This window comes from Typopeltis vanoorti, chromosome 25, assembly GCF_054136105.1.
Source record: "Typopeltis vanoorti isolate ZY-2024b chromosome 25, IOZ_Tvanoo_1.0, whole genome shotgun sequence".
NCBI lineage: Eukaryota > Metazoa > Arthropoda > Arachnida > Uropygi > Thelyphonidae > Typopeltis > Typopeltis vanoorti.
In genome coordinates this window covers 78,054,585-78,071,652 of record NC_143573.1, presented here as the reverse complement: position 1 = coordinate 78,071,652, position 17,068 = coordinate 78,054,585, and the positions used below count along the sequence as shown (strand labels likewise).

The 17,068-nt window shown below is 34.0% G+C and overlaps 1 protein-coding gene across 1 annotated transcript in view; it reads left to right on the top strand.

The window, feature by feature from the left end:
* Window positions 1-16,705, top strand: part of egg (SET domain bifurcated histone lysine methyltransferase eggless) — a 625,200-nt gene extending 608,495 nt beyond the window's left edge. Inside the window, exon 28 of the mRNA XM_090414562.1 lies at window positions 16,065-16,705. Coding sequence (XP_090270688.1) covers window positions 16,065-16,182 — 118 coding nt within the window. The 3' untranslated portion in view covers window positions 16,183-16,705. The remainder of the gene's footprint in view (window positions 1-16,064) is intronic.
* The last annotated feature ends 363 nt before the right edge of the window (window positions 16,706-17,068 follow it).

The following is a 17,068-nucleotide window of genomic DNA, read 5'->3' as shown; positions in this document are numbered from 1 at the left end:
ACCAATGAGTTGCAGACATATGAATGCTTTCAGAGTTCTGATTGGTTTATTCAGAATCAGCTGTTAATGACATCGATTGACAGAGTTAACAAAGGCTAGTGATTGGCGGAAGCCTGTTCGTGAAGACAAGGTACCGGCAGTTTCACCACAGCAACTGTGGGTCTCTTAACTGGTTACCCCCCCCGTGTATAAGATGACCCCAATTTTTGATCTAAAAATTTTAGGAAAAAAGTATCATCTTATACACGGAAAAATACAGTAATTGGAAATTTATACCTATGAATGTCATTCAGAAAATCCATACAATGTTTTCCTCGACCTAGTCATACTGCTTCATGAATCCTCCACTTGAATTGATGTACAATATTCCATTTCAATTACACATATATCATAATTGTTTATTATTTTTATTAAATGTGAATGAGTATTGCTCTCTTGCTGAGGCAACTGCTGTTCTGGTTCTTTAGTGCATTGTTTATTATCTTTACCTTCTTTTTGCTCTTTGTTTTCCAAATCAAAACATTGCATTGTAGTTGTACTTATGCTTTCTATAAATCCTAAGTTCTCCAGAATTCTTTGATTCTTTTTTCTTTCTTGTTCTTTCCATAATTTTTCTTTCAATTTTGTTGCTATGATTTGTGATAGTAGCTCATTCTTGAAAATTTAATTTCTAAAAAATAAATAAAAAAAGTAGAATATATGGAAATCAAATTAACAGTAAATTACATTTACATAATAAACTTCACCTAATGATCATGTATTGTTCACATGTATTTGTTTATATCAATAGTCTCTTACAAATGAACAGGCTATACACTGACCAAACTTTAAACATACCCTTACTGTGAACAACTCCAGGCACTCATAATGTAGGGGGAAAGTAAAGAAAGCATTTTGCTGAGTAACCAAGGAAGCTGTTTATTGTGATCCTTAACACACTAAAAATAGACAATCGAGTACATGTTGCTGGGTATTTAAGATTATATATTTTGAATTCTCTTGGTAAATTGTCAATGGTTTAAGAATGGTTGAATGTTCTTAACTTAACCCTTATAAATCATGAATCTGGCAGGCTACCAAATTTGGCATGACAGCTAATGACAATGCTTTTATTATCTACTAGTGAATTAGATAGTAAAATGCACCTCTTGAGAGTTCACTTATGATGAATTTAACTTTCTAAGTGAACTTTCATTATGACTCTATGGTATTGAGAGTTTTAGCTCTCTAGTTTTTGCTTGGTTTCTGAGCAGAACCAGTTCAAAACAGCTGCCAGGCCATTGAAACCTAAATTAAGCACTAATAAAAGACAAACATATGGGCCTGGGAAGCGCTTGTGTCTTAAGTAGTGTCAGTGTAATCTTGCTTCGTCTTCAACTATTTCTTTAATTGTCATAAAATGTTGACTGCCTTAATTATCGGCTACCGCCATTTTGCTATATTATATTATATCATATCTTATTTTTGCTCCACTCTGTAGTAGTGTACAAATTTATTTGTTTTTCGACTATGCCAATTAGACTGTGTATTAAGTGTGAGGCTATAAGAATCTAAACTGAAGACAAAGCAGATATTGTTATTAATCACTGCTAAAGTTAATCTATACTTTAATTCAGTCGTGGCTTGAACTTAATCACTTGATCTAAGATTGATACTCAACTTCAGTCCAAACAAAATCAGTCCAATGTGTTGTTTTGTTTACAAATCATTTTATTAAATTAAGTATTCTTATTATACAGCTTGCTCCACAATAGCATATTTACACATTTGAGTAACAATTCCTAAAATACTTAAAAATGTCTCTAAATTAGGTTTAGTTCTCCTGTACTTCTACTCTTTAAGCCTACGTACAGTTTAGTACATCTTACTATGGTCATAATTGTATAAGGTCATACTTATACAATTTGAATATAAAGCATACATTGAGTGAGCTTAACTCATTATTAACTTATGTTATCTCATACAGCACCTCTCTTACTCTCATAATATTAGCTTACACAATTTTGTCGTAATTATTTACATCATCACACTAGACTATGAACAGACACACACACTAGATGTGAATCATTCAGAATTATTACATATCTAAGTACTTACAATGTATTGCAATCTTTACAGTAGTCTTATTCAACATTCTCCATTACACGAATCTTTTGTCCACATGATAGTGCCCCCCCCCTCCTTCTTTCTGCTGGCTCATTCCTGATCTCCTGCCAAACTTCTCCTTTGTCTGAGTCATTGATAATTCTGTGTCTTCAGCTCTTAATTCGGCAACATGGTGGCAATGGTCAGCTCTCTTCTAATGAGACGTTCCGGTGGGTGATCGACAGCAGACTTCTCATGGCATCGAATCTAGGGAATGAACTGGACTGGAGGAGCCTAAGGATGTAAGATGCTTCTTCTTTCGTTGACCGACACTGGACCTCATGTGGTGGCAGGCACAGGTAAGAGAAGGTTATGAAACCTAAGACAACAGACACTTCTCTTTAGATGACCAACAGTAGAGTTCATGTGGCGGCAGACCCAGGTAAAAGAAGATGAAACCCCAAGACAAATATCCTTCACGATGCTGGAGCTTTTAAATGCCAAGATTTTGGATGTATGCATACATGACTGACAGTAGAATTCATGTGGCAGTAGACCCAGGTAAAAGAAGGTGAAAACCCTGTAGACAAAAATCCTTCCCGATGCTGGAGCGTTCAAGGGTCCAGACTTTGCACGCATCTCTTGAAATTTCCATATATGGTCATGGATTGACATCTAGACATGATGATGTCACACTTTGTGCATATTTCAAAATTGCCATATATCGACATGATATATATACGTTGATACACAGTGATGCATATTTCATGCATCACAGTGGTTTAACAAAGCCTTGTGATTATGTTATTACATATAAAAAGATTTATTTTAAGAATACAATAACTTTTTTTTGTAATTACTTGAGAAAAAACTTGTAAAAACAAACATGATAAAAATTATTTATCATGTCAGATTTTTTATTATAGAGAAATGGTTGAGAAGGAATGTAGACGAGAAGCTTGGTGGAAAACAAGCTGGATTCAGGCCAAATAGAGGCTGTCAGGATCACATTTTCACTTTACGACAAATAGTTGAGAAATTATGGGAATATAACAAAGATCTGTATTTAAGTTTTGTAGATCTGGAAACAGCATATGACCAGGCCCCAAGAGAAAAGCTATTCAAAACACTACAGTTGTATGCAGTGGTGAACTATATGGAAATTTTAACAAAGGGCTCGCATCGTCGAGCAAAAAAAAAAAAAAAAAAAAAAAGCCGTATTTCACACAAAAACTTTTATTAGTACAGCTTGTGTACAAATGCCAATCAAAAAGTATGAGGGGACAATCAACCTGTAAAGGCTATCATTTTTAAACAAATATTTCATACTCTAAACATGAAATATTTGCACACAATCATCTGTGTTAATTTATCTTACATAAGAAAAACATTATTTAACTATCAAAATATAATAAGAATAAAATCTTTTATAATCGCACATATGAAATAGTCTGCATTTTTTATAAACAAAATAAATTTCTTTTGTTTGCAATAGAAGTTTTTATGACAAACAATCTATAAAGAATAAATAAATATTATTTAAACACAATAATATTGAAACACGTTATATTTCTCTTTTGTTTTTATACTTCAAGTGATAATCAACGATTCCAATCAAGGGGCATTATTTTATAGTCCTATTTATTTATATGTGATTACCAAAAGTGAATTCTTATTTGTAAAATGGTGGTAATAGTAACTATAATATTTTATTTAATCAAATCACTTTGTTAGGTTACCGTATGAGTTTGTCGCTTAATATATTTCAAAAAAATTGTTTTGTTTTTTTTTTAAATAAAAAAGTAAACAAGAAGAACAAGGGGCTTGTAAATTTGAGAAAAATTTAACAAAGGGCTCGGGTGAGCCCCTTATAGCTCACCACTGGTTGTATGGTATCAATGGAGCATTATATCAAGCAATACTTTGTCTTTATTGAGTTGTAAGTCAACAGTTAGAAATGATGGAAGCACAGGAAGATGCTTTTATATTAAATCTGTTATCAGACATGAATGTACATTATCTCCTCTGTTATTTATTATCTATATGGATCACATTATGAAGGAAAGTGGTATTAAACCTGATTTCAAAATTGGAGATGTTAATCTCAGCTCTTTACTTTATGCAGATGATGTTATACTTCTAAATAAATCCAGTACAAGTCTGCAAGATTCCCTGACTAAATTGAATAAATGTTGTAATAGATTTGGTATGTAGGTCAACAATAGCAAGACAAAGACAATGAAAATTGGCAGAAGCAAACTTTTAGCTATTTTCTGATGATGCAAAGATAGATAGGGTAATCAGGATTGCTGCTGATATGCAGTACTTGCAGAATTATTTGAATAGGCTGGAATTGTGGGCATAGGAAAATGAATGTCAGTAAATGTAAAGTCATGCACTTCGGCATGATGTAATAATGCCGAAGTGCATGACTGCATGCTGACATTCACATGTAAAGATAAGGATGTCATTTTGCCTCTTTACAAGGCTTTGATAAGACCTCACTTGGACTATTGTATGCAGATCTGGTCTCCTAGTTTCTGTTGTGATTCTGATATGTCGAAGAGAGTGCAAAGTAGTGTTAAAAATGATAGCAGGATTATGGAATACTGATTATGAAGATAGATTGAGAATTTCTAGACTGCAGATGCTAGCAAACAGGAGAAAGAGTGGTGATATGATTGAGACTTACAAACTTTTCAGAGAGTCATTTGATGGAATTTATCAATTTATTGAGGGTGGGGAAAGGAAGAGGCATCCTCAGAAGCTGAATGAATGCCGCTAAGAAGGGGGTGAGGGCTATATTTTTCTTTCATTGGTGGTGCATGATTGGAATGGATTGCCATTGGATGTTGTGACTGCAAGCAGTGTGAATGAATTCAAGAATAATTATGATAACTGGTGTGTGCTGTATGTGGCCTTCCTCGATGAGTCCCTGACTCCCTAGAGGTCTCTCTTAATAATAATAACAATTAACAGCAAGTTTTCTCCAAATTAATCTGCCATTTATCAGGACTCCAATATTGCCAGATCTTTTATTTTAGTTCTCTCCGAGGCACCAAATCATCTAGATCTTGCTCTCTCTGTATCATTTTCATACCATCTTTGCATCAAACACTTGTTTTTCTAAGCTTTCTCTCCCATTATTTTTAAGATAGCATTAAAAAACGTAAGCAGAGTCTAAGGTTGTGTGGTCAAAGCTAGACAAATAGGAAAAGACTTCCACATAATCTTGAAAAAAATATGAAAAATTGTCTTGGCTTCTGACCTTATGTTCAATCCTCTCTTCACATTATGCCCCCATTTAGTAGGTGTCCACCTGATATTGAATAGATGAGGATAAACTAGCAATTTTGAACTTAGCTGATCAAATTATATTCTGTATTGCCTGAAACCAGAAATAAGAAACAAGTATGGTGTACAAAATGATGAAATTTCATGCTTGCTGGTTGTTGCCTAGTTAAATAAGATCCATACTGTTTTCATCAGGGAACCAGGGAGAACATTGAAAAATCAGCTACTGGAAGAAATTCAGTTTCAGTAGAATTGAAGATGGGCACCATCTGCATAAGAAGTATCAATCAAAAAGAAATGAAAATGACAGGAGAACCAGAAAAGTACCATGTGAACATAACTGGTGTTACTGCGATGAAATGGACAAGGAGGTAAAATTTTATGTAATTAATGTAGATTTAAACAATAATGATTAAGGAAAGGAAGGAATTGCAATAATATTTAACACCAAATACAAAGAAAATCCTCTTGATTGACAGGCAATTTCAAGTAGAGTTATATGAGCAAATTTCAAAATGGGAATTTGGAGAACGAAACTTATTTGTGCTTTTGGTCCCAAACAAAATGTTGTCGTAAAAAAGAAGTGGAGATATTTTTTGAGTTATTAGAGAATGCAGTTAATATAAAGAAAACAGAAAAGCTGAGCCTTATTTGAAATCTAAACAACAGGGTAGGAAATGAATTCCAGGCATATAGGAATATTTTGGAAAATTTGGAGAAAAAGCACAAAGTTAATTGCAAGTACTTTCTGGATATGACATAGTCTAGTCATTACCAACATCCTTTATCAATATAAAGCTGTGCACAAATTCACATTGATAGTAGACACAAGAAAAAAAGAAAAGTCTTATGACTACATTATCATTGGCAGAGATATCTTTGTGTGCTTCAGAATACGAGAGTGTACAAGAAAGTGGAAATCGCAAATTGTCATCACTTAATTTTAAACTGGATAAAAAATGAATATCATATTGAAAAGGAAAATATACAAGTAACTTTAACGAGATGTGAAGCCAAGCAGCTTTTACAGGTGAACTGTAGACTCATCTGAAAGAATTTTTGAAAACAAGAGCCAAACCCTGCAAAAGTGTGGCAAACTCTGAAGAAAACATTGAATATATTTATTGACTAGATTGATTCAGCTAGGGAAATGTGAAGTTTCCCTAGCTGAAAGGATAGAAATTCAGAATGCAGTGTGAATACAAGAACTTAAAGAGGCAGTCCTGCAAAAGATGAAAACAAATAAAAATTTTTTAGCAAGTCAGCAGATGCCTTAATAGAATACAGAGAGAGATGAAAGAGAGCAGTGTGAAAAAAAAAAAGTAGCTAAGCAAAAGTCACATGAAACTTTGAATAGAATATAGAAGATCAATTTCAGAAAGGTGGCAAAATGTACCGGAGGCTATTAAAAAAAAAAGCTTAGAAATGGAAGGAAAAGGTGACATGAAAATTGAAACTAAAAATATTCTGATATCTGCAGTAATTACTTTGAAGGACTGGTAAATGAAACAAGCACTGACAGAACAGTGATAGAAAATATTCCAGAGGAATGCACTCAGGAGTACATATTAGTACTTACTTGAAGTTGATAAAGTGTCAAAAGCCTGAAATGGAAAGGCAACTCGAGTATAAATATAAAAGTTACTTAAATATAAAGAGCCAATAGGCTTCATTTCGGCGATATAAACATTATTTAAATTAAGGGGATATTAAATCCCACATTGTTTTAAAACCGAATAAGAAACTCAAAGATTGGAATCAGAGAATTTGACAACTCGTATAGCAGAGTATATAAGTTCTTTTCGCTATACCCTTTGGTATTAATTTGGTCTAGCTACTCACTGATGAAGCCTCAAAAAAGGCTGAAACCGGTCTGGGTAGTGACCTCCCACCATAATGTAATAACAGCATACATTTCCTAGGAAATGTGTTTTTACATTATGGAAAATACCTAAGAATAGCGATCAGAACTTGACCACCTTTGCTGCGAGTTGCCTGGTATTGTACTACATACTAGGATCACTTGCATTAGCTCACGCTAGTAATCGCCGATACTTTTATAGTTTACTATATTCGGCATGAAACTCTCTGATTCCAATCTTTGAGTTTCTTATTCGATTTTAAAACAATGTGGAATTTAATATCCCCTTAATTTAAATAATAAATATAAAAGTTTTACTTTGGCTACATGGCATAATTCAGAAGACCTGGTGAGAAGGTCAAATTCTGGTTGCTTCGAAATACTTCTCATAGCTCTCATAGTTCCCATTTATAAAAATAGAATTATTGTGATAAATAATAAATAAATAAAAATGTGAAAATTAGGCATTTTTGTACTAATCGTTCCAAGTAAATTTATATAAACGTACTTCAGAAGAGACTAAGAAGAATTGTGGAAGAGAAACTTGGAGAAGAATGAGTTGGGTTGGTTCAGATCAAATAAAGATTATTATGCTCAGATTTACACTTTATGACGAATAGTTGACAAATCATGAGAACATAACGAAAGTCTGTGTTTAATTTTTTTAGATGTGGAAAAAGCATATGACAGTGTGCCAAAAGAAAAAACTGTTCAGACTGCTATAGTTATATGGCGTAAATGAAACATTATCTAATCATTATATAATCAGTTTGGCATAATAGATGCCTTGTGTGGACAGGATCAGGAATATAGTAATCTGTTGATATTCTTCTTGAACTGATGGAGATTGTAGTCCTTTGGAAACACTTCATGGGGGAGCCTGTTCCACAGAACTGAGGTGGAAGGAATGAAAGATGACTGGGAATAGCTGATTCAGTGAGTATGCAGTCCTACTGTAAAGGGATGTTGAGCAACTGTAGCATAAGTTCCTGTAGATTTGACAGAAATTGGAGGCATAATGGATGCTAGTTCCTGCTGAACATTGGCATTGGAAATATCTGTAGAAGAGAGAGACAACAGAAACTGATCTTCTATGGGAAAGTGGCTGAAAAGAGTCTGTAAGAGAAGTGTCATTTATCAGCCAGTTCTGTTCTGAACAGTATCAGAAATATGTAGGGAGGTCTTAGGTGCACCACCCCATACACGAAAGCAGTATTCCAGTGTTCGTTGGATTTAGGATTTATACAGAGTAAGTAACTTTTTGGCAGAGAGGTATCATCTTGAGCAGAAAAGGATGCCAAGTTTTTGTGAAAGCTAATAATGCTATAGAAGTGATATGATTGTGCCAGGAAAGGTTTGGAGTAAGAGTTAGTCTGAGAAAAAGGATTTGGTCTTGACTGTTGAACTGAGCATTATCAAAAGTAAATGGAGAAGATATGAGGTCTTTTTTTATGGAAACAACAAGGAAGAAAGTTTTAAAAAGAATTAAAGTTGAGCAGCTTTTACAGTTAAATTGTAGACTTGACTATACAAGCATTATTGAAGGAAATATGAAACAGATTGAAAACAAGAACCAAACCTTGGAGTCTGTGGCATCCTCTGAAGATGACATAGATTCAGCTAGGGAGGTATGTGGTAATATTGTCTACATGGATAGAAAAATAAGAACATGAAATAAGAAAAATAAGCAGTCCTAGAAAACAAGAAAGCATACCAAAAGTTCCTAGCAAATAAGTCAACAGATGCTCTAAGAGAATGCGTGCGTGTTGCAACCATGTGCCTGGGGAAGGAATGTCCTAGGTTCAGTGACGTCAGGAGCTGAAGGATCTTCCTCAGCCATAGCCAAGTTAGCCGGTCTTGGGCATGGTAAGTAAGTTTTTTTTCCCCAGTTTATCCTGGGGTTTTTCATCCCGCAAAGCAGGCAAACCGGCCTTGAGAACTCAACACTACGGACATAGGATACACTGTGGCAAAGGGCTGACCACTTTATCCTGTGAACGATTTGAGAACGATTTGAATTAATAAATCCTCGACACCACAAGGTAATAGAGGGTAAAAGAAAGATGAGATGAGAACAAGCAAAACTGTGTTTTGGAATCATTAAGTTGATTCAGTTGCTTTCACCCCAATCAAGGATATTGTGGAGATCAGTGTTCAGGGCACTTATTACAGATGATCTTGAAACGAGATACTTGAGTACTGCAAGACTTGTCATATGAGTAGGACGAGTGGAGGGTGCTGTCATCAGCAAAACTATGAATAGGGTTTGCAGTTGAGAGCAAGTTGTTTATATAAATCAAGAGGGACGAGTGAAATGACAAAGCCCTGAGAGACATAGGCATTGACAGGAAAGTCTGAGGAGGGAACACCATCCTCTATTACATGAACAGATCGATCTGAGAGAAAACTGGCAATTCATTTGCATAATTGTGAAGGCAGTCCAAATGATGGTAATTTTTCATAAGCTCTCAGTGCCAGACCATATCGAAAGCCATGGAGATGTCAAAAGCAATGCCACAAGTTTCTCTAACCTTTCTATGGAATGGGTCCAAAGGTGGATGACGTAAGCTAGGAGATTTCCTATGGATCTAGAGTGGCAAAATTCATACCAGTGGTCACTAATTAGATAGCATTTCTCAAGATGTTTAAGAAGTTGACTGTCTATAACTTTCTCCATTACTTTAGACAAAATTGATGTGAGAACAATAGATTTTGGTAACTGGCTATATGTGAGCTTTCTTCCATGCTGAAGGGTGGATGCCAGCTGAGTACAGTTTAGTGAAATGATAGAGAACAGGTGTTAGTTCAGGAGAAAAATGGGTGGAATTCCATCAGGACCAGCTGCATTTGTGGTATCCAAGTTATTCTGATGTATTTATGGTGGAAGGTCACAGGAGGCATGAGATGCAATGTTCTAGGCAAGGGAGGGAGGAAGTAATTTGCCATGGTCATCTGTATAGGAGTTGGAAAAAATAATGAAGCCAAGACATCAGCCTTGTCTTTAGATGATCGAGTTGAACCCAATGGCTTTAGGCATCAGAAGGCAAGACTGCCAATGGCACAAGCAGCAAGTTTTCTACATTTATCTTTGTTGAATTTAGACTTTGCTATTTTAATGGTGGTTCTACTAGTGTAGGCTGTGAATAAAGCTGGTGTTTTGGTCTCAAGCCACTTGTTAAAGACTCTTTGCTTTTCTGAAATAGCCCCTGGCACACTTTTTGGAAAGCCATAAATTAGACATGGGTTGCAGAATTTGAACAGAGTGAGGAATGAAAGTTTCCATTCCAATATGGAATATATGGTATAAATAGAACATTACCTAATAATTTCTAATCAGTATATAATTGATTTTACTCTCTGAGCCTTCCTTGGTATATAGTCTTTTTTGTTTGCTGGATGAAGTTATTTATTGTTATTTGCTCATACTCGGTTAGCCTTACACTTCTGTCATTCGTATCACCAAGTCCAAAATTATGAATTATTGGGTACACCTCTCTTTCTGTGAATCTTAGTAAAGGTTGTAGCAGTAAAACATAAATCTGGATAATTTCAACTCCATCTATATAATTTCAAGATCTCCACTTTGTTTAATATCATAAAATAAATACCATATTTACTTGAATATAACTTGCACTCTTTGCTTTATGCAGATGATGTACTCCTAAACACATCTAGTGCAAATCTCAAGGATTCACTAATTAAATTGAATAACAGCTGCAACAAATTTGGCATCAAAATCAACTTTAAAAAGACCAAAGCTATGAAAATAGGCAGAAGCATAGAAAACTTCAGCTGCATTATGAATGGAGATCCTATAGATCAAGTAAAATATTTCAGTTATTTAGGCACAGTTTTTAGTGAAGTTGGCAGGTTAAATCTGGAAATAGACAACATTATAAGCAAAGCTGGTATAGTGGATAGCCAGCTGAATAAATTTATATGGAATAAGAGAGAAATTAGCCAAAACACCAAGCTAGCAGTATACAAGACAGTGTTCAAACCTGTTTTAAGTTAAGGATCTAAGAGTTGGGTTAGAAATAAAGCACTTGATCAGACTAGATACCACAGATATGAGGGTTCTGAGAAAAATTAGGGGAGTGAATCAGTGGCAGAATCATATTAAAAATGAAGTATTAGAAAGGAACTTGACATTATTAGTATTCATGACTGTGTCAGCAGAGCTAATCCAAGGTGGCATGGCCACTTAAATAGAATGGGTGAAGAAACATTAGCAAACCAGGTATTAGATGCCAAGATGGCAAGAAAGAGACTCAGAGGAAGACGAACTAGGTCTAGGTGGATTGATTCAGTCAGATGTGCCTTAGAAGAACAGAATGTTAGATATGACAGTATTTTAGTGCTCACAAGTAATAGATTGATTTGGAAGAAAATTGTTAACAGGGGATCAATAATATGCAAACTTAATCATGTAGTGCTGTCATTGTGACCTGAACATCCCTTGAGGGTACATATCAGGAAATTGGTGATGATAATACAGCATAACTAAGACATTAGCTATAATAGAGCCATAAATCTCTTCTCATTCTTTTCCATTCTCACTATTTGCTAATGCTGCTTGTCTATAAAAGTAACAGAATAGTGAAATCTTCAGATATGTACACAGACTGTAATAAAAATAACTTTTGCTAGCATTGGTGGTGCTGAATGAAATACACTTTTGCTTTGTTACAATAAGCTGTGGATTTGAATCCAACTCTGGTATGTTTGAGTCTTTAGGTAGTAGATAATTTTCATCTCTTATTATGAGACTACTACTGTGTGCATATTGGAGGATTAAAGTGTCTTGAATAATACTGTATTTGATATCTAGAATGAAGTCCACAGGTGATATGATCCACAGCTGCTCACAATATGAAATGTGGCATGTGTGGATATAAAGTATTTCTGTAGCCATGTAATAGCTTCCATAACACAAGATAAGCAGAAGAAATATATAGGTTTGATTCTAGTCATCACTGATTAGAGCTTTTTCTTTTAAAACTTTTTTTTTCCCCTCACTTCTCAGTCTTTAACATGAGTAAGGTGTTTTTTCTCTTCCAGAATAACAATAACCTTGGATTTTTTTAACCCTGTACTCCAGCAAAAACTAGAATACATGTGATGCACACACATTTAATGGTATTGGTGTCTGTCGTATCCTAGTTTAGCTCTTCCCAACTTGCAGAAATGCACTCAACTGCTAAGTTAGTGAAAATTGAAGTCCAGCTATCTGTTGATTTCCAGTGCCACCTGCTTTCTTTTGGGAATAAAAGGCATTAGACGACTCTCATGCAGTCATTAAGAGTGGCTGATGTGTCTAAGGTTGTACCTGATTTAACTTTGGTTTAGTATGTTTTTTTAAATACAGAGCCTTCTGCTGCAAATGTATGCCTTTGATTTGAATTAGTCGTCCAAGTTTTACATTGCCTGCAATTTCCAAAATCCACAGCAAGCTAAGCAACAAGTAAAGGACCAGTTAGCATAGCAGTGAGCACTGATTGTTCACCATGAGCAGTAACTTCTTGCCCCCTGTCTCATTAGAAATAGATCAGGGGTCACATAACATTCTGAATCACAGAAAACGTACCAACTGCAGCCCTGTCCAGAGCATTGAACACTGATACAATACTCTTCTTATACAAATAAAGTAGCAAACAGTCCAGTGTGAATTACTAATTGAGAAATACTGACATTGTATAAACATACTTCACTGACAGATTGTGATCTGAGGCATTAATTGAAAAAGAAGTAAATGTTGGCACACAGTGTATATTCATGTCTCACAAATCATCACAGAAGCAGCTATCTCCCCCACCCGAAGTCACCAAATGATATGAGGATTGCTATCAGAATGTAGCATTGTTGACAGCCAGAAATGAAACCTGATGTATCTCTTCAAGTAATCTGAGTTTACTTGCATTAAAAGATTTAGAAGACTGATGACCTCATATTAAAAATAATAAATATGGAAGTGGACAGCCTATGTAACAGGATAAAGAGAATTTAGATTATGAACATCATCATCAAATTTCTGTTATGTACCCTCAGAGAAGTATAGGATATTATATTAGGTACTACATGCAAAAGTTACATTATTATTATTGACTGCCTGTCAACAATATTCAAATTAATCTGTTATTTGCCATGACTTCAGTATTATCATACTTATATTTCTGTCTTCTAAGGCACTTTTTACTGTATCAATCCACCTATATCTTGGTCTTTAGTCTTTCTCCTATCATCCATGCAAAAAAAAAAACTTGTTTTGCAGACCTTTTCTCTCCCCCATTCTGTTTAAGTGATCAGGTATTAATGTATTAGTCAAGCTAATTGCTAAAGTTAATCTAAGGTGATGTACCTTAGAAAATAACTTGGCTAATATATTCCTCTATGCTAATATTGTCAAGTTCCTTCTTAATGTCCTCCTTTTTAATACATGACTATTATCAACAAGAATTATCTTTTTAATATAATACAACTGTTGATGCCATCTGTTCAATCCCTAAATCTTTCTCAGAACTCACATATCTGTGGTCTCCTATCTTTAATCAGGTATTTTATTTCTACCCTCACTATCCCAGACCATATGTTAAAATTGGTTGTAACACTGTCTTGTATACAGGTAGTTTAGTGTTTGATGAATTTCTCTCTTATTTCATATAAATTTATTCAGTTGACACCTACCATAACAGTTTTTCTAATTCTGTTGTTTATTTCCATATTTAATTTGCTATATTTCTTCACTAAAAAATTGTACCTAACTAGCTGAAATGTTTTACTTCTTCTGTTCACTCTCTATTCATGATGGAGTTCATACTGTTAAGATATAATCCATATTAAAATAACCACATTAAAAATGAGAAAATACCAAAACAAATTTTAGAACTTATTAAGAGTGTGCACGCGCGTGCACACACACACACACACACACACACAGAGATAAAGGTTCTATAATAAATACAGAACAAGGACAGACTGAAAATATTAAAATAATCAAAGGAATTAGACAATGTGATTCATTAAATCCCACCTTATTTAATTTTGTGATAGATGAAATAATAAAATAAGCAAACAAAATGGAAAAGTATGGAATACAAATTTTAAAAAAATTACAAATAATTGGATATGATCATATAATCTTACTATAGAAAATGAAGATGATCTAGTAGGATTACTAAATACATCTAATAATGCAGCAGAAAAGAAAAATATAAAGATATCAACATAAACTAAAAATCATGACAGTTGCTAAGAACCCATAAGATGTAAATTAAAAATCAAAGGAAAAATAATTTGAACAGGTTAGTAAGATAAAATATTTAGGAACAGAAATAAATAATTATGACAAAACATAAACAAAAAGAAGTACAAGAAATTAAAGCTAGTAGAATATCTAGATGTCTCTTCAGCCTTATCTGGAGGAATAAGAACATAAGTAAAGAAACAAAACTATGAATCTACAAAGGAGTAGTTAGACCTGTACTAACATATGCAGCAGAAACACAGGAAGCAACTACAAAAATTGGACCAATTAATGAAACCACTGAGATGAAAACAATCAGGAACTCACAAATCAGAGAAAATTGTAAAATGCAGTTAATAAATGATTGGATTGAGAGGTGTGTGTGGGGAGAGGATGGAAAGAAGAATGGAAAATTCATATAGAAAGAATGTAGGATAGCAGATGGTCACAAAAAGTAAAGAACTGGATACCAAAGGGAAAGAGAAGCAGAGGAAGATAAGGAGATGATGATGATGATGATGATGATGGTGGGATGGTCTTGAAAACTGCAACACTACAAGTGACCAGGTTTAATAGGAAAAGAATAAGAATATATATACAGTAATCTATCATTTATCCAACCACAGTGGGAAGGCACTTTATCATTCTGATAACTGAAAGGTCAGTTATCAGAATTACAAGTCCTACTTACTGCAGATAGAAAGCAAGGTAAAGAAATAAAAATAAGAACAGCCATAGCTAAAGGTGCATTCTGGAAAAATAAAGATCTGCTCAGAAGTTCTGTGAGTATCGAGACAAAGAAAAGAATGATAAGAACATTAGTGTGGCCAATTTTCAGTGAGACCTGGATATTCAAGAAGAGAGTAAGGCAACAGATAATGGCCTTTGAAATGTGGTGCTATAGGGGAGATCTGAAAATCTCATGGACAGAACATGTGACAAATACAGATGTCCTACAGAGAATGAGAACACAGAGATCTTTATTACAGGAAATGATCCAGAGAAAGATGAGATTGGCAGGACATGTACTGAGAGGTTCAACAGGACAGAGGATATTAACAGTTTTAGAAGGAAAAATTATGAGAAAAGGATCAAGAGGCAAAAAACGAAGGGCATGGCTTGAAGATATAAGATCATGGGCAGGATCACATGGCTATGCAGAAACAAAAAGGAAAGCCACCAACATAGAGAACTGGAAGGACATGGTGCTGCACCCTCTCACTGAGGAAGCTACATGAAAAAGAAGAAGAACTGAAAGGTCACATAAGTACAATTGCATGATGCTTTATCATGCAATTGTACTTGATTGATGTGGCTTGGTTAATTGAAGGATTGTGTTTTGAAGATTTGATAAATGGTAGATTACTGTGTATATTTTCTATAGTTACAATCATTACATGCTCATTGCATAGAGTACCATAATTCCTAATTGGCTAGCTCTTCAAACACATTGCTCTAACTCAGAAAGATTATGATAATCCTTTATCTATCATAGTTGATTTATGTTGATGATGACTGTATAATTAGTTCACCTATTATACCTAATAGAATAACCCATTTTGTTTTTGCCTTATTTTGTAGGTATATACGTGCTGGTACAGAACTGACCTGGGATTACAACTATGATGTTGGTAGTGTGCCTGGAAAAGTCTTATATTGCTACTGTGGCTCTTCTGAATGCAGAGGCCGGCTTCTTTAACATCTGTTTTTGTATATATATATATAAACATTACCTGCTCATTGCTCTTCATGTACATTGCCATTATTATTTTACTTATTTCAATTCTTTATAATTGGAACAACTGAAATGTATGGCTCATCATTTGTAATTTATATGTACATAGTGATATCATTGTCAGTTAATATTCATATTTGTATACACTGCCAAATCTCATAAACATAATAATTTGTATAAATTGTAAAATATATTTCACTGCATGTTTACAAGTCCAAATATGCATTTTTCTTTATTCAGCAGTATTTTTTTTTATCCTTCACCTCTGAATATTTATTTTTGCTCTGATTACTTTTTCAATATCAAGTAGTCATTTATAAAGATGTAATTTTCCTTTTTCGTAATGCATGAGAATTTTAAACTGGTTTAAATACTGGAATAATTTCAGACAAAATCAGGTTATTAACACTTTTGGCATTTTCTTTTCCAAATTATATTGTAAAGATGTTAAAAAGAAATCAGTCTTATACTAGTAAGGTGCACATTGCTCAAGAAATAATGAAATAATTCTAACTTAATAATAATATCATAGTAAAGCTCGTGATAAAATACTCATTGATTTCTTTATGGTATCATATTTCATTTATCATACTATATTTGTTAATATTAATTTAGCACACATAATAATGATGTGATGGTATTCACAAATATATTCATTAAAATTTAGTTTCATAATATATTTAAAATACATTAAATATAATAATTAAGGCAGAAGCTCCTTGCTTGCTTGTAAAACAATAATGTATGTTTATGTGTTCATGAATTGTGATTTTAGCAGTTATAATAAAAATAGCTGAAGAGAAGGGAGAAAAAGAAATTATAAGAGCAGCAGTCGCTCTTGCTTGAGATA